Below are 18,360 nucleotides of genomic sequence, written 5' to 3'. Positions count from 1 at the left end.
ACTGTAGGGCGTCCCATTTGTCATTTTAGGTTTCAGAAGGGTGCTCAAGAGTGCCCCCTTTGCGGTCGATATGCGCCCTCGATGCACACTTTTGCCGAACCCACACTAATGCGAGCTCTGCAGCAGACGTCTTCCCAACAGTCAAAGCGCCGTTACATCACGAAAGTGGAGACTCAGAGGAATACTTCTAGTGTTTAGGGTGCTATTTGGGACAGGGCCTAAGTCAGGGATGGGCAACTTCGTTCCTGGAGGGCCACTGTCCTACAGAGTTTAGCTCCAACCCTAATCAAACACACCTGAACAAGCTAATCAAGGTCCTCAGGATTACTAGAAAATTACAGGCAGGTGATTTTTTTCAGGGTTGGAGCTAAACTCTGTAGGACAGTGGCCCTCCAGGACCGAAGTTGCCCATCCCTGGCCTAAGTCATACAAGTTTGACACAATGTGAGTAAAGGGTGACCGAATTTAAAATTTTGGGTGTCTTACCCTTTAAAAGTCACACTTATTGCAATTATATGTATTTCTTTGAATTTCAGTTAATTAGAATTTTACAGAATGTTATGGTCAGACGTACCCTGTAGTCACTGGAGGTGACGTAGAAGATGGGCAGAAAGGCCAGCCAGATGATGCAGGTGGTGTACATGGTGAATCCGATGAACTTGGCCTCATTGAAGTTCTCCGGGCATTTGCGGGTCTTGAAGGCATAGACCGTGCAGAGGACCACCAGAACCACGTTGTAGCTTAGCGAGAGCAGCATGCTAGAGTCCCGTACGTTACACTTCAAAATGACAGTCTGACGTTTCTCCGGCGTGGTGAACCGCCGCGTACCGGGAACTTCCAGCAGTAGCCAGACGGACACTAACAAGAGCTGCACTGAGATCAGCGACAGGCAGATGAACACCTGTGAGCTGGGACTGATGAAGCGCGGTCGCTGAGCCCCACCCTCCTTCACGCCGCTGAAGATGCGAGCGATTCGATTGGTCTTCGTGAGCAAGGCGGAGTAGCACACTGCAAACGAGGTACCGAGGCCTAACCGCCGCAGCGTGCACACGATAGGTGACGGTTTCGCGATGAATATGAAAGTCATGACGTACGACATGAAGACACCAAGCAGCAGGATGTAACACAGCTCGCGACCGGACGCTTTGACCAGCGGTGTGTCATTGTGCCGAATGAAAACGATGAAGACCATTATGGTACAGATGAAGCCAACGCATGCAATTGAGATGGGCCCGATGGCCCAAGCATCCTCCCACATGATGTAGTCCTCAGGAAGGTCGTAGCATCCGATCAGGTCAGGACGGGGCCACTGGCCAGGTGCGCAGGGCATGCATGTGAACTCATCTGGCAGATATTCATAGGGCTCGCAGGGAGTGCAAATCCAGCAGCAGTATTCACCCGCTTGCATCTTCTTCATCTCATTAGGAGCGCAAGGGTCGCTGCACTGAGACGTGGGTACGTCCGCTCCTCGTGGCCAGCCGATCAAGCCCTCGTTCAGAGAAAGAATCTCCGCCCACTCTCCGATCTGGATATAAGTGAACTTGTCGCTGCCTGGCACTCTCTGGTAGTTGAAGATGTTGTAGCGACCCATTCCGTCACCATATGCGTCAAATTTGACTTGATTCTCCAAGCCGACAGGGGAAAATGGAGCTAGAGAGAGAGTATGAGAAAGAGGGGGAGAAGTTATTTCACACATATTAAGTGGGATGAAACACATTAACTCAAGAACAGATAGTTCCCTTTATGACTGTCTTTGGTTATTATCAGTAAGTATGTAAACGGCTGCAGGCTCATGAAACAGGCGAAGAAAAGTATCATCGAATCTCTAAACAAAATGACTACACAATGCCATCCGACTTCAAGCAGAGAACATATCAGGGGTTTGAGGAGGAATCGGGCTGTTTTCTGTCAGGGTTTATGTGCTAGGTATTGGTTTTATCACTCATATGAAGTCTCCCACACACCTCTGTACTGTAGCTCGGGGCTCTGGGAGGAAGCGTCCTTGGTCAGCACATTGCAAAATAAGACATGGGCAAATGAGCACAGAGGAGCTGATGCTTCTGTCTCGAGTTTTGGCCTCAGGGAAAATGATATATTGTGAACCGAAAGAGAAGACGAGCAGAAAATGTCCCTCAAGGGATGATGGTGAAACTGTCACTACTGATTGTACAAGTGATTATTTTTCTATAGCGCCAAGAAAAAAAAGAGGAGAATTGAAGTTGTGGAGATCTGTCTATCTATCTATCAATCTATTTTTCTGTCCATCTAAAAAAATAATAGTAATACCATGTTATTTATTTATTTACTTTTTTTTCTCTTCATTTTAATTATATGTAAACACACAAATAGTTGCCTACAGCCACACCTGGTGCAGTATGTTTTCTCTGCATGGTGTAATTGCTCAGAGGGTCTCTGGAAGCTTTCTGCTGGATGATGATTCATCAGATAAGGAAAACAGGTTAGAAGTTATGAACCCCATCATTCACAAAGATAACGTCAATATCAACTGCAACACCCATGCACTCACAGACCCCCCCCCCCCCCCACACACACACATGCAGCTGAGGTGCAATGAAATCCACAAACATCTTGCTGTATTCGAGAACTTCATCGTGCGCTGGATCAAATTAACCTTCTGTGGCCCATAGTTCATTTCTTCGTTGCTCATCTGTTCATTCCACGATTTGATGGCAGGCGACTGACCTCGATAATGTGTAATCATCCGTCATTGGCGGCAGATGCCGAGCACACCCCAGTATTAAATAATCAACATATGGTAACAGGATAACTATAATATAATTAACCATTACAAACACTAATTGCAGTTAATTATCTTGCGCTGAGCCTCCAAGGATATGGACACCGTTTGTGGAACAAATCTATCTATCTAGCTATCATCTATCTATCTGTCTGTCTGTCTGTCTGTCTGTATAGGTCAGAAAGAATTAGTTTTTTATTGTACATCTTGAGCTTTTGATGCCTTGTCTCACTTTTAACTAAAGTTTCACAAACTTTTACCTAAAGTCCTGCCGTAGACAAAAAAAACAGTAGGGTATAAATTTATGATCCATCATATTGTTTATCTGCTACAACATTAAATAACTATGGCTCATCAGTGTCGATCACAATATATCTGTGCATCCCTGACAGATGTTTGCATGTTTTGTCATGGGATGCTTTTGACACAGATGCAGTAAATCCACAAATCAGGCTTGTAGTCTGATGGTCTCTTATAACAGCTCGATTGATCTGAACAGATTGCACAAGACCGGCAAGAGCAGTTTAACCTGTGATTCTGTATTATTGCTCGACACAAATCACTCAGACTGCTCATGGAGCGTGGGGATGTAACCTAACTGAGGATGAACATGAATTTATAATTTACCGTAGGGAATTTACAAAGTTGTTTACAGTTGTTTTGACACATTAAAAGGGTCATCGGATGCCCATTTTCCACAAGTTGGTATGATTCTTTAGGGTCTTCTTCATATAAAGTTTATAACATACTTTGGTTAAATTTCTTCAGTGTTTGTGTAAAACCCTTTTTACCTCCTCAAAAACAGCTCTGTTCATAGCGACCCGTTTCGGTGCATGTCTCTTTAAATGATGATGAGCAACTGCTCACCCCACCCCTCTCTTCCATGAGGGGGTGTCGACACAAGACACATAAAGTGCTGCCATGACAACCTGCCTTGGTGGACAGTATACAAATGACTGAGGGCGGAAATATGCTAATACGGGACAGTCCGTCAGCAGTCGTGGGCGGAGCATGAGCAATGACGACATCATATTGCTCAGAAAATCCAAACGGCTTGATTATTGAGAGTGTTTAGACTTTTTGAGGATTTAAAAAAAAGTGAATTGATTTTTTTCATTGTATGGTGGTTGTGTCCACACACTGCAGAGACACATTTATATGCAAACATCATATAAAAGTGAATTTTGCATCCGATGACCCCTTTAAGGCATATAGATCATCATAGGCATAAAATATGCCTGTATCAATCAATGTAGTTGAAAAGAGTGTAGTTGATATTGGGTGTCATGCACTTATTTTTTTCAAGGAGAACAAATATTTTAGTACCTTAATAGTCTTATATGTTTGACATTGTTCTGATTGTCTCTGTTTGCGTGTTCCAGATGAATGGGGATTATTCAATAACTGTTTCTGCAGGTTATGCCAGTGGGTGGCAAGTGACTGTCTTTATGAGTGAATCAATCATTTGACACCTGTTTTTTTTTTTTTCTTGTGGCGTTTTTGCCTTTGTTATGACAGGACAGTTAGTTGACAGGAAGCGAAGTTGGAGAGTGAGAGGGGGACGGGATCGGGAAAGATCCAGAAGCCGGGACTCGAACTGAAACACAACTGTGCTATATGTCAGTGCGCTGCCCACGAGGCTATTGGCGCCGATAGACGACACCTTTTTGAAAATTTGGTGCTAGAGGTAGATGAAATGAAAATAAAAGCTTCTAAGCAGTTGTACACACCAAAATGTTCTTTGCATTCAGAATGCGTTTCAATAGATTTGAATAGGCCTAGATTTCAGCCTAATAATCAGGGCTTGATTACCTTTTTTTGCTCACCAGCCACTGTCGCTATAGTGGTTTTCTAAAGTTACTAACCACTCAGCATTTTCACTGGCATCGATACCATGGGCAAAAACTACCATATAGATATTTTAAATATTATCTCATAATTTGGCAGCAGGTATATTAGATTGTTGTCACTTTAAGACCTGATGCATTATGGCCATTTTTACATTATTTTGTATGGTTGGCTGTGTAAGCACAAAAATAAAAACTCAGAAAAATAACTCCATACTACTGATAGGCGGCTTCACTTTGGGTGTGAGCACAAAATCTGCGGGAATGAGTAAAATGGTGCGCAATACATGCAATCCTACGCCGGAATTCAAGCCCTGTAACACCAACAGTATTCATCCGGAGCAAATGAAACGAGTGAGTAAGAGGAGGCGAGTTTGTGTTTCAACTCGCTGTCTGAGAGATGAGAGAGCTAGAAAGTGCAGCTGCTATTGTGTATCTATTCTGTGGAAAATGAGTATTGGAAGCGTTTCAGATATTTCAGTATCGATATGTATCGAGAAATCTATATTTTTGACAACACTACTTTGCACTTAGTTTATTATTTCAGAGGCCTTTTTAAAAGACTACAATTGAAAAATGTAGATATATTATATATAAAATTCAACCCGCCACTGCTAAAGTCCACCGGCATTTGGCGGCTTATTGGGTGTTAATTTCAAGACCTGCTAATATTGACACTTCACTGAATGGCAAATTTCATTTTAAAAATACTAAATACTGTATTTGTATTTAAATAATTTCCCCCCAATACAGAATTTAGTATTTTATTTTGATACATTTCAACTGAGGATTTTTATTTTAAATACATTTTCATGTATTTATGCCCATCTATGATTGTATTCAACAGAAAACTGCTGCTAGCTTTATTTTCTTTTCTGTCTCTTTCTGTCTCTCAGGTAATACACGCATGCCAGTTATTTTTTTAAGCTCCATGGTAACGTTATTTTCTGTTTTGACAGAGACACAGAAAACTGGCAATGTGGCATCACCACTGAGCATGATCCGCTTGACTCTCAGGTAACACAACATGTCAGTCTGGCATCTGAGACGTTTCCAAAATTCAGGGTTTAAAAACAACATATCTCTGCCATGCATAACTATGCAACTGACAGTCGCCATTCAGACACAGCATCCCTGGCGAGGACACATATCCGTAGAGCTGAGTTTGACAGTTTGAAGAGCTTCTTCACAGAGAAAGAGAGAGCAGAAAGAAATGATAAAGAGGTGTGTTGTGAGTTGATAGCAGTGGTGGAAGACTACAGTTATTTTACTCGAGTTGCACATTTAAGGATTTGTGACTAGCTTGACTAAATAAAGAAAATGACTTGGATCAATGACTCAGGACTCTACTTGGACTTGTAAATGACTCAATGTTATGAAAATAAATTAAATATTTTACAAAATGATAGTCACAGAACCACTAGCACCGCTCATCAGAGTCTACAAAGTGCACAAACATGCAGAAGGCTGCCATTTATTGAGTTTCTTTTTCACCAACAATATCTGTTTATTTAACAAAATTAAATGTAAGACTTTTTAAATTCTTTTTAAATAATTGTTTGTATTTTTAACTCAATTTATGCATACAGAGTCCAAATGAAAAAGTGTTACCCATTAGTGACATTAAACCTTTGGTTCTTGTGTATACCTATGCATTTGATTTGAGTGAATAACTACTGTTTATTATACAAAGTTATCATATCACTACTTAAGATTTACATTAAACTGCTGGAGTTATATGGATTGCTTTTATGCTACCTTTATGTCCTTTTTTGACCTGGAATGTGTTGAACCTGATTGACTTTTATTGTACAGACAAATAAAAAAATGTGTGGTCCGAGAAGATTTTTTAATAATTTATGCTATTATGCTCACCAAGACTGCATTTTAAAAATAAAAATACAGTAAAAACAGTAACATTGTAACCGATTAGAATTTAAAATGTTTTCTGTTTTAATACATTTAAAAATGTAATTCATTCCTGTGATGGCATTAATAAAAAAATAAAATAATATAATAATAAAAAAAATAAAAAAACAATATATATATACACACACACACACACACACACACACACACACACACACACACACACACACACACACACACACACACACACACACACATATATATATATATATACACACACACATACATACATATATATATATATATATATATATATATAAAAAAATATATAATAATAAATATATAATAATAAATATAAATATATATATATAAATATATATATAAAAATATATATATAAAAATATATATATAAATATATATAAATATGTGTATATATATATATATATATATATATATATATATATATATATATATATATATATATATATACACTACACACACATACATAAACAAGTCTGTACTCTCCTGTGACTTTTGATCATTTTAATACATCCTTATTTTGGATTTCTTTGCATCATGAGTACTTTCTGAATTTTCCTTAATCTGAAGGGTTAATATTTTTGCGATATATACTGCTTCCTTGTAACAGTTATCTACAGCTGATAGAATCAGTTTTAGATGTAGATACATGTAAATATATAGTATGTACTGTATATGTAAATATATTTTTCTTCTCAGATACTTATAATTCATGAATCAGAAAGTTAATTTCCAGGAGGGAAATAAGTAATATAAGGCACTTTTTTGTACCGTAACATTACTTGATTCTTAGCAGGACAGATTGCACAAGGTGAGCCTCTGACTTGACATTTGTGTGAACTGCAGACTCAAGACTTGCTTATGGTTTAGTCATAAACACATCCACAACTTTTCCCAGCTATATAAATGTACAGCAGTTTGGACACCGTGTTGTGAGTACAGAGATGCTATCCATGCTTTCACATCACTGTTTACATGACAATAAATCTTCCATAGAACAATACACAAGCTCTTCTTTCTGTTGTGCCTATTCAGTGTGTGTGTGTGTGTGTCTGTGTTAATGGTGGGTGGATGAGCGATGGCTTTGTTTTATGTTGTTGTGTGTGTGTGTTCAGAATGTAAGCAAGGTAAAAACTCTTCTGTATCTTCTTAGTGTCAAATGATTTCGCTGCTCTGAAAATACACCATTGATAAAATAATAATCTATTGTTGTGAGGCATGATAAATATTTACTCCAGATCTGTGAATTTGAGAGGCGGCTAATTAGTTGTAAGTGATCTAGTGGCTACAGATGGGGGTGATGGTTAAATCTCAGCATACAATGTGTGTGTGTGTGTGTGTTTGTATGAGTTTTGTGTGGTGATGGTGGGCGGACGAGCAATTGTTTTGTTTCATGGTGTGTGGGTTGAAAGTGTCTGAGAAAAGGAAAAACACAAATATCCTATCCTATTGTGTCTGTGTGTGCTTGTGTGTGTCTCAACAGCTCTTTTCCTAATTCTAGTGAGTTGCCTACTTAGAGCATTTTAAGCATCATAGGAGTTCCTGACAAGAAGACTGCTCAAAAAGGTTAGTAGCAGAATAATGCTGCCCTCTATATACCTGTGGTACCATGTTTTTTTTTCTTTTGAAATAAATAAATTGTCTTCATCACCAACAAATTAAATTGATCAAAAGTGACAGTAAAGACTTATACTGTTACAAAAGATTTCTATTTCCAATAAAAAATGCTGTTCTTGTGAACTTTCTGTTCATCAAAGAAATAATAATAATAATATATATGCATGCATGCACGCACGCACACACGCAAACACACACACACACACACGCAAACACAAACACACACACACACACACACACACACACACACACACACACACACACACACACACACACACACACACACACACACACACACACAGTTGTGGTCAGAATTATTGGCACCCCTGGTAAATATGATCAAAGATGGCTGTAAAAATAAATCTGCATTGTTTATCCTTTTGATCTTTCATTCAAAAAATTCACACAACTCACATAGAACTTCACATAGAAGTAAAATAATTTAAAGTGGGGGCAAATCACATTCTGAAATGTTTTTCTCCAAAACACGCTGGCCGAGTAAAATATCTCTGAAGTATATTCCCATTAATACATCGTTTATCATACTAACTATGACTTGGAGTATAAATATGAGGAAACACAAAGGCCAAATTCCCTTAAACATCCATCACATTGAGTAAAACCAAAGAATATAATTCTGATGTGCAGCAAAGGATTGTTGAGCTTCACAAAATAGAAAGTGTCTGTAAAAAAATAGCTAAAGAATTGAAAATCCCCATTTCCACCATCAGGGCAAAAATTAAGAAGTTCCAATCAACTAAAGATGTTACGAATCTGTCTGTGATTTGGCAGATGTATGTCTATAGTATCTTAATCCATGGCGAGGAGGAGAGTTTGAGTGGCCAAAGACTCTCCAAGGATCACAAATGGAGAATTGCAAAGATTAGCTGAGTCCTGGGGTCAGAAAGCCTAAAAAAAAGCCCAAAAAAAAAAAAAAATGTGTTTGGTGCAAACAGGGTTAAAAGGTACCCCATGCCCCGGTTAAATATATTGCTGGATCTTTAATGTTGTGGGCCTATTTTTTTTTGCTGGACATGGACATCTTGTTCAGATACATGGTATTATGGATTCTAGCAAATACCAACAGATAAAAAAACAGAACCTGACGGCCTCTGCTAAATCTTATAATGGGCCGTGGTTGGATCTTCCATCAGGACAACGGTCCAAAACAAACGTCAACATCACCACACAAATGTGTCACTGAGCACAAAATGAAGCTTCTGCCATGACCGTCCCAGTCCCCTAAACTGAACCCTATAGAAAATGAGAGGGGTGAACTGAAGAGAAGAAGCACCAACATGGATCTGGGAATCTGAAGGATCTGGAGAGATTCTGTATTGAAGGAATGGTCTCTGATCTGTTGTCAGGTGTTCTCCAAACTCATCAGGCATTATAGAAGAAAACACAGAGCTGTTATCTAGGCAAAAGGAGGTTGAAAAAAGTATTTAATAAAAGGGTGCCAATAATTATGGCCAACCTGTTTTGGAGAAAAGCATTTATTTCATAATGTGATTTCAATTATTTTACTCCAATAAAAGGTTAGAGTTTTGCGATTTTTTGTAATGAAAGATCAAAAGGATAAACAATGCAGATTTATTTTTACAGCCATCTTTGATCATATTTACCAGGGGTGCCAATAATTCCGACCACAACTGTACACATTTTTGCATCGCAGTGTCAAAAAATAGAAAGCCAGTTTTTGGCCAGTAATACTTTTAGCAATAGTGATTTTTATCTTACCCAGCAGAAAACAGCATATGCCAGTACTGCAAGCAGGTGTTGTGCAGCACTGTCAGTACTGAACTCTTCAATATGTGACACTTTCAAAACTGCCATTAAAAAAAAAAAAAAAAATCATTACAAACAAAAGTTTTCACGAAGACAATATAAACTAAACCTTCATTTTGATGATTTGACTGAACGGCTCACCAGTAGCCAGCGCTATTTCTGTGGTGCGTACAGTTTCTTTAGTATTCCAGATATATCACTTATTAGATACAATTTCGGATAGGATGTTACTTAGGTAGAAACTTAGAAAGCAAGGCAGATCATGCAGTTTTGGAATAGTCTAGAATAAGGCTAATATCTAGGCTAATACTTGTAGGCTAATATCTACAAGTGTGTGTTTGTGCTTAGTGTCTAAATGAGTGTGACTCAATAGAAGCACTGCATCTCTCTATCTTGCTTTCTTTTTCTCTCTGTTGACAGAACACCCCCCTGTAACCCTACTGGATTACCTCACCCACTTGATGCCATGTGGCGACCTAATTGCTATAGCAACGGCATGTTGCCACAGTGTGTTAGGGTATTCGAGGTGTCGGGCTCTTGGAGATGTGACAGGCTCCTCGCAGCACAGAAATGCTCTGACGCAGAGGCTGAGGTTTTTACACAACACCACTGACAAGAGGAGCTGTCTGTGAATAGCACTTTGTGACATCCAGCTAACCGCTTCTAACACTTTTAACATGCAATAAACCATAAACAGTTCCTGCTGGAGGGAAGGTTCCAGAAGGTGGTGGAATATTCCTCTAGGTAAACCTGTTATTAACATCCATCTTTAGGTGATTCAATCACAAATGATCACCTGAGATGGTTGCCAGTTACACACTGAGACATTTCTCAAAATATCATCTTTTATGTTTCACAGAACAGTGTTATTTTAGTATCACTATTTAATATCATCATAGTTTTTATTCATTTAAAAAAATATTTTTTTTATAATTTCTAATTCATTTTAAAGTTGTAGTAATTTCGTTTTTGTCATTTTTATTTGTTTTTTAAATGTCTATTATCATTTTTACATTTTTATTTGTTTCAGTTATTTTAGTACCTCAACTTAAACTAAATGTTTAACTATATATATATATATATATATATATATATATATATATATATATATATATATATATATATATATATATATATATATATATATATATATATATATATATATATATATATATATATATATGCTAATATAACAAACTAAAACTGAAATAATAATAAAATGCATAGTACTCAAAAATACTGAGTAAAATAATCCATGTATAAATGGATTGTTTTATGCCATATTTGTGTGTGCTATGCATACTGATGCTTAAGAGAACAGTGCCATCAAAAAATATCATTTTGTGTTCCACTGAAGAAAGCCATACAGGTTTACAATGACATGAGGTTGAGTAAATGCGTGAGATATCCTTTTAATGAACAGACTCTATTCCAAGCTCCCATATCAGTAGGTTTTGGAACAGAGCAAACGTTAATATCAAGTGTAAACGGGCTGCCACTGGTCATACAAAATAGCAAAAGCATCCTAGTTCTGAAAACCAACCAAACCATTGACAAACAGAATTTGGAATGCACCAAAATCTCTAGTGTGAAAGCACCCTCACTGACTCTCCACAGAAAGAAAGAAAGCTATAGAGAAGGGCCAGCTGTGTGAACTTTGTGAGTCAGAATGCTAGGAAGTGCAGAGGGACTTAATTCTTAACCATAGGGAGGAGAATGTGAACTGTAAATCCTTTTGGGCTTCTCTCTCATCTCTTCCATCTTCCATCCGTCCATCCATACCAACATCCTTCTTTTGATTCCAAGCACATCTACAATCATTCTCACTCCTCCATTCTGTCTTTTCTGTCTCTCTCTCTACCTCCTTCTCCTCTGTCTGCATGATGATGATGATGATGTTTTTTCCTCCTTTTCTCCTGCATGGCTTGCCTCCTGCCTCCCTCTCAATCGCCCCAGACAGCAAACCCCACACGTCTTTGATTCTGCGCTTGAAAAATGAAGATGGTGAACTTCAAAGAGAATGTTCTTCTGCTGATGCGTACCAGCCCACTCAACCTCTCTCCCGTCATTTTATCTGCCCGATCTTTCTCTCTCTCTCTCACTCTCACTCACTCTCTCCATCTGTCTTTGTGTGTTTCTCTCTGTTCTGTGTGTGAAACTAGCGCTACCTCCCTCTCTTGCTCTGCCTTTCATATATACACATGCACATATATGTACTGTACTTACAAAAAGTACAGTGGCGGTATAGAGATAGTAGCAGATGGTAATACCATGGTATTTTGATATACAGTGGTGGTCAAAATTGATGGCACACCTGATAAATATGATAAAAAATGGCTGTAAAAAATAAATCTGCATTGTTAATCCTTTTGATCTTTCCTTCAAAAAATTCGCAAAAATCTAACCTTTCATTGAAGTAAAAGAATTGAAATTGGGGGGTAAATCACATTATGAAATAAATGTTTTTCTCCAAAACACGCTGGCCATAATTGTTGGCACCCCTAGAATTTTTTATGAGAAAAATATCTCTGAAGTATATTCCCATTAATATTTACCTTTTTTAGCACACCAGGGTCACTAGGAACATGAAATTGTCCAGCTATGACTTCTTGTTTCACATGAGTTTAAATATGAGGAAACACAAAGGCCAAATCCCCTTAATCATCCATCACAATGAGTAAAACCAAAGAATATAGTTCTGATGTGGATCAAAAGATTGTTGAGCATCACAAAATAGAAAGTGGCTGTAAGAAAATAGCTAAAGAATTGAAAATCCCCATTTTGACCATCAGGGCAATAATTAAGAAGTTCCAATCAACTAAAGATGTTACGAATCTGCCAGGAAGAGGACGTGTGTCTATATTGTCTTAATGGACGGTGAGGAGGAAAGTTTGAGTGGACAAAGACTCTTCAAGGATCACAGATGGAGAATTGCAGAGATTAGTTGAGTCTTGGGGGTCAGAAAGCCTAAAACAAATTATCAAACAACCCCTACATCCCCACATGTTGTTTGGGAGGGTTTCAAGAAAAATCCTCCTCGCTCCTCCAAAAATAAACTCCAGCATATTCAGTTGTCAGACACGACTGGATCTTCAAAAGGGACCGGATTCTATGGTCAGATAAAAAAAAAAGGGTGGGCTTTTTGGCAGCAAACCCAGCAGATGTGTTTGGTGCAAACAGGGATGAAGAGTCCCCCATGCCTACGGTTAAATATACTGCTGGATCTTATATGTTGTGGGCCTATTTATTTGCTGGAGGTCCTGGACTTCTTGTTCAGATACATGGTATTATGGATTCTAGCAAATACAAACAGATAAAAAATCAAAACCTGACGGCCTCTGCTAGAAATCTTATAATGGGCCGTGTTTGGATCTTCCATCAGGACAACGGTCCAAAACAAACATCAAAATCAACACAAAAATGGGTAGCTGAGCACAAAATGAAGCTTCTGCCATGACCGTCCCAGTTCCCTAAACTGAACCCTATAGAAAATGAGTGGGGTGAACTGAAGAGAAGAAGCACTAACATGAACTTCTGAATCTGAAGGATCTGGAGAGATTCTGTATTGAAGGAATGGTCTCTGATCTCTTGTCAGGTGTTCTCCAAACTCATCAGGCATTATAGGAGAAAACACAGATCTGTTATCTTGGCAAAAGGAGGTTGCAAAAAGTATTTAATAACAGGGTGCTAACAATTATGGCCAGCGTGTTTTGGAGAAAAACATTTATTTTATAATGTGATTTACCCCCACTTTCAATTCTTTTACTTCAATGAAAGGTTAGATTTTTGTTAATTTTTTGAATGAAAGATCAAAAGGATAAACAATGCAGATTTATTTTTTACAGCCATTTTTTAATCATATTTATCAGGGGTGCCATCAATTTTGACCACCACTGTATACTGTACCATGTAGGTTTTGTTGCACTATTTTTCATGTAGTTTTTTTTTCTTCCCATTATCTTAGCATCCAACTCTGAACTGCCTTAATAGCAGGACGTTGTCTGTTTGATTCGTGTGCAAATTAATGTGTTGATATGTGAGGTTCACTTTGATATATATATATATACGTATTTGTGATCACAAAAATATTTTTTATTTTATTCATTTTCAAATTGTAATAGTATTTAAAAAAAGTTTCTCTCTCTTATTTTGTATGTATATATATATATATATATATATATATATATATATATATATATATATATATATTACCATCTGCTACTGTCATTGTACCATAGTACCGCCATTGTACTTTTTTGTAAGGGTATGCTCTGCTATATACCATGGTATACATCACGCAGCCTCTCTTTTCTCACATTATGAAATTTCAACTCAAATGAATATTTAATGTCCATTTATTTATTTGGTAAGTGTTCGTGTCATCAACAAAATTATGCACGGTCTGCTGGTAATTATTGCCAACCCCTTCATGATGATATAAGACCACTCTTTTTCAAGTGTGGGTCCTGATTACCCTATCAAGGTTTATTTTGCGTCTCTACATTATTTCATTATTATTTCGCTGCTTATGTATAATGTAATTGTGCTGTTGTAACTATTAGTTCCTATCTTCCCTGTTTGGCGTCATCAAATTCTCTGCATCTTTTCCTCCCCAAACTTCTAGCTTCCGTTTGCTCTCTCCCTCTGAGAGTTTGTCTTTAAATGTGTTTGTGCATAGCCACAGATAAGTGTGGCATAATCCCATCTATACTTGCCACGCCAACCTGAGCATGCTGAGCACTTTTACATAGTTTATTTTTACCTGCCTCTCTCTCCTTCAGCTGTCAGTCAAAGCCGAGCTCTCAGCAACGCTGACAGAAGATGCTCGACTCCTGCCTCATTCTCCCAGTCACAATCAAGACACACACTGTCTCTAATTACAGAGCCTGTAAACCTGTTGTTTCAGAACCACAGTGTGACACAGATACGCGGCGGATGTCTAAACTCTTACAGTACTAGTCAGTGAGAAGCTGCTAGGAGAAAAAAAGCGAAGCAGGTTACCTCTAAAGTTGACGTGAAGCAGAAAGTCCCGGTAGAGTTTCCTGCCATCGAGACTGCGCATGGCATCGCACAAGCGCGTGGTGTTGGTGCAAAGAGTACGTTGCATGCGGTGCAAAGCGTGCGCCATGGCGTACACGGCGTTTACGACAAACATAATCTTTGATTCTGGCTCAAAATTTGAGCTGTCCACAGCCAATTCTGGGTCACAAGGTGGCTTTTGGGTTCCCGCCCCTGCTGCCGAAACCCAACCCAATGAACACTGAAACTTTTGCTCCCAGAAGTCTTTGAACCATGGGTTGCGATGATTATTAAGGGGTGTAAGGGTCTGGAAGTAGCGGTTGAAATCTGGTAAAGGATGAGCCGCTAGCTCCAGCGTGATCGCCCCATCCGCCGTGAATTCGTTCCCTTTGACGATGCTCTCTTGCGCCCCCCAGCCGTCGCTTGCTACCCAGAGGAAAGATGCATTGAGGCGGCCAGCGGCCGCGATGAGTTCTCGAGCGTCGTCGCTACGCAGAAAAAGCACGGCCACACGGGCTGTGGGCTTCTGTAGGAGCTGACGAACCACCGCCTCGTAAGAAGACCGTTTTGCGCTTGATCGCCCCACTTTTTCCGAAGTAGCGATGCAGATGTTTCTCAAACGGGCTTGCTGCTCAAAGGCTTCGATCCCTGTCTCTCCGTAGTCACCCTCGGAGGCAACAGTGGAAACGTAGGTCCAGTTGAAGGCACGCAGGATCTCTGCCATGGCCTTGGCCTGGTAGAAGTCTGGAGGGACGGTGCGTGCGAAATAGTCGTAGCGGGTTTTGTCGCTGAGTTTGGCACTGGTACTGGCGTAGCTGATCTGAGGGATCTGAAATAGCCGGAGCAAGTTGGCAACCTGGGAGAAACACACACACACACAAAATACAGCATTGCATTACAAACCCTTTCGATCAATAAGTCAGCACCTTATTAATTAATTATCCAAAGTCTATGATACATAAAATATTCTTTTTTTAGTCATTTGATTAGATCAAGCCACATTAGCCCAATTAAGAGGCTGCAGACAGTCTCAGCAGGGCTGAGCATCTTGGAAATGTTTTTCTTTGGTGAGACTCAGCTTGTCTCTTCCATATCACACACCCTATTCTAAATGTGCAGAAATGCACAGGGTAATGTCTCCTTTCCTGCATAACAATGGCATGATTCAAATCTTTACATCAAAGCCAGAACAGGAATCAGTTGCAGTTCAGTCCTGCTGTATGCAGTGAGTTGTTTTGTGTGTGTTTTGGGATGCTAACAGATATGTTCAACATTTGAACGTAATGAATATTTGCTAAACGCTCACAAAAAAATAGAGTTGCTGTCACTTTGTTGGTTTTCAGGTGTAAGTAGAGGTTAAAGTCAACATGAAATCCATATTGATTGATACATTACGTTTTATGTCAGCATGATTAGAACATAATGCATTTTTTTTCTCTTATTTTAACAATTAGAATTGTCCCTGACCACAGGCTGTTTTTAAACAATCGGCCGATGCGATAGCTTTAACCGATACTGATTATTGGCCCATATATTGCGCATCAAAAAAATGTCATGTCCCCGATACATTTTGTTGTATGAATATCTCAACATGCAATATATCAAAAGAAAAAACAGAGCCTCTGCTTTTAAAGTTTTATGCATTATTTTTTTAACCAGCACTTGAATTTGGGTAATTTTCATAAAAAAAATCAACATTTCAAGCAAAAAGCTGAGAAAATCGTGTTTTTTTTCAAAGACTACAATGTCAGAAGATCCGTATTTGCACTGCTCACCGTATAACAGTGAAAACATGGAAAGCAGAAAAATTCCTTTAATGGTGGGGATGCGCTGTCTCATAAATGACAGAAAAATCTGTCAATGGTGGAGAAAGAGTTAATGAGAAGAAAAAACAAAACAAATATCTCAGGATGTAAAGAAAAATCAATGTTTGAACTTTGTTTACTGGGAGGAATCCCCCAAAAAGAAAAATTACACTGTTTTTTCAGTTCATTGGAAAGTAACCCTATTTTATCCCTTTGAACTAAAAAAAAATAATGTAACTTAAAAGAATGTAGAGGAATAAGGAGAGAAGAATCTCAAGAGAGAGTCTGCCAGAATGAGGGAGGCGGGATGTCAAACAACAGCCAGTGTCGTGAGAAAAAAACAATGCCCAGTCGTTGGCGATGAAAGGAGAGCAATGGATAACAATGGTTTTCTAAAGAGAGACCACTGTGAGGTCACAATTCTCCTAGCTCTTTGCCAGAAACAGAGCAACGTTGCTAAATAAAACTGCAGGGAGATGGGGGAAAAAGAGTGACAGAGAACAAGAAAAAAACAGAGAGAGGGAACAAGAAGAAAGGAGGGTTAGACAGATTACGGATTTTGGAACTGATAGAGGAAGTCAGCTTTTACTGAGCCACAAATGGGGAGAGGGTTATGCAAAATTATGCAAATTCCCATGGCTCTGTCACCAGTGATACTAGAAAGCAACAACGCACAACACACACAATAGCATAGCTGCAGTGCTAATCCGTACACGTACACGAGGAAAGGAAAGAGCAAACTGGATTTACAGGGGTGAAGAATGGAAACGGGGGTGGCGCAGAGTTTTATTTGAGGGCGGCCCTTTAAATAATGGATTGGGTTCTTTATAGTTGGTCAGGAAAAAGAGCTGTGTTGTTTTGCCAAGTGGGTTTCTGGAGGGTAAAGAACAAATTTGTGATTCACAAAGCCGAACCCGCAAATAATTCAGTAAAAGTAATGAATTCATCCAAACTTTACACAAATAAAAGAGGTTTATTTAGGTGACTGTACTCAAAAAGTGAACTTGAAGATCTTAAGGGAGGTTATGCTACAAAGACTGGATTTTCTGCATCTTGTTCAATTAAAATAAGCTAATTAAACATTTTGTTGCTATCATTTTAAATTTATAAAATAGAAATGTATTTAATCCATTTGTTTTGGGACTATATGGAAAGCAATATGTGACCCTGCATCACAAAACCAGTCACAAGTCGGGTATATACACGGGTATATTTGTGGCAATAGCCAACTATACAATGTATGGGTCAAAATTATCGATTTTTCTTTTATGCCAAAAATCATTAGGATATTAAGTAAATATCATGTTCCATGAAGATATTTTGTAAATTTCCTACCGTAAATATATAAAATATTTATTTTTGTGAGTGAATGCAGCACAATCACGAACATAAATGGACAACTTTAAAGGCGATTTTCTCAATGTTTAGATTTTTTTTCACCCTCAGGTTCCAGATTTTCAATAGTTGTATCTCGGCCAAATATTCCTATACTAATAATAGTCCTATATAACAAACCATACATCATGGAAAGCTTATTTATTCAGCTTTCATGTGATGTATTAATCTCAATTTCAAAAAGATTGACCCATGTGACTGGTTTTGTATTCCAGGGTCACAT

General features: G+C 38.6%; 1 protein-coding gene across 4 annotated transcripts in view; it reads right to left on the bottom strand.

Annotated features, from left to right (window-relative positions):
• grm3 (glutamate receptor, metabotropic 3) overlaps positions 1–18,360 on the bottom strand; it is a gene marked incomplete at its 3' end in the record, with an annotated part of 40,362 nt that overhangs the window by 5,418 nt on the left and 16,584 nt on the right. For all 4 annotated transcript variants that reach the window (XM_079874277.1, XM_079874279.1, XM_079874278.1 and 1 more), the window contains 2 exons: positions 14,920–15,793; positions 575–1,650 (listed from right to left, as the gene is read on the bottom strand). In XM_079874277.1, the coding sequence (XP_079730403.1) occupies positions 575–1,650; positions 14,920–15,793 (1,950 nt within the window). The remainder of the gene's footprint in view (positions 1–574; positions 1,651–14,919; positions 15,794–18,360) is intronic.

This window comes from Squalius cephalus (assembly GCF_949319135.1).
Source record: "Squalius cephalus genome assembly, chromosome: 6".
Lineage (NCBI taxonomy): Eukaryota > Metazoa > Chordata > Actinopteri > Cypriniformes > Leuciscidae > Squalius > Squalius cephalus.
Note: the sequence above shows the minus strand (reverse complement) of the source record. Positions and strands in the feature narration are given on the sequence as shown.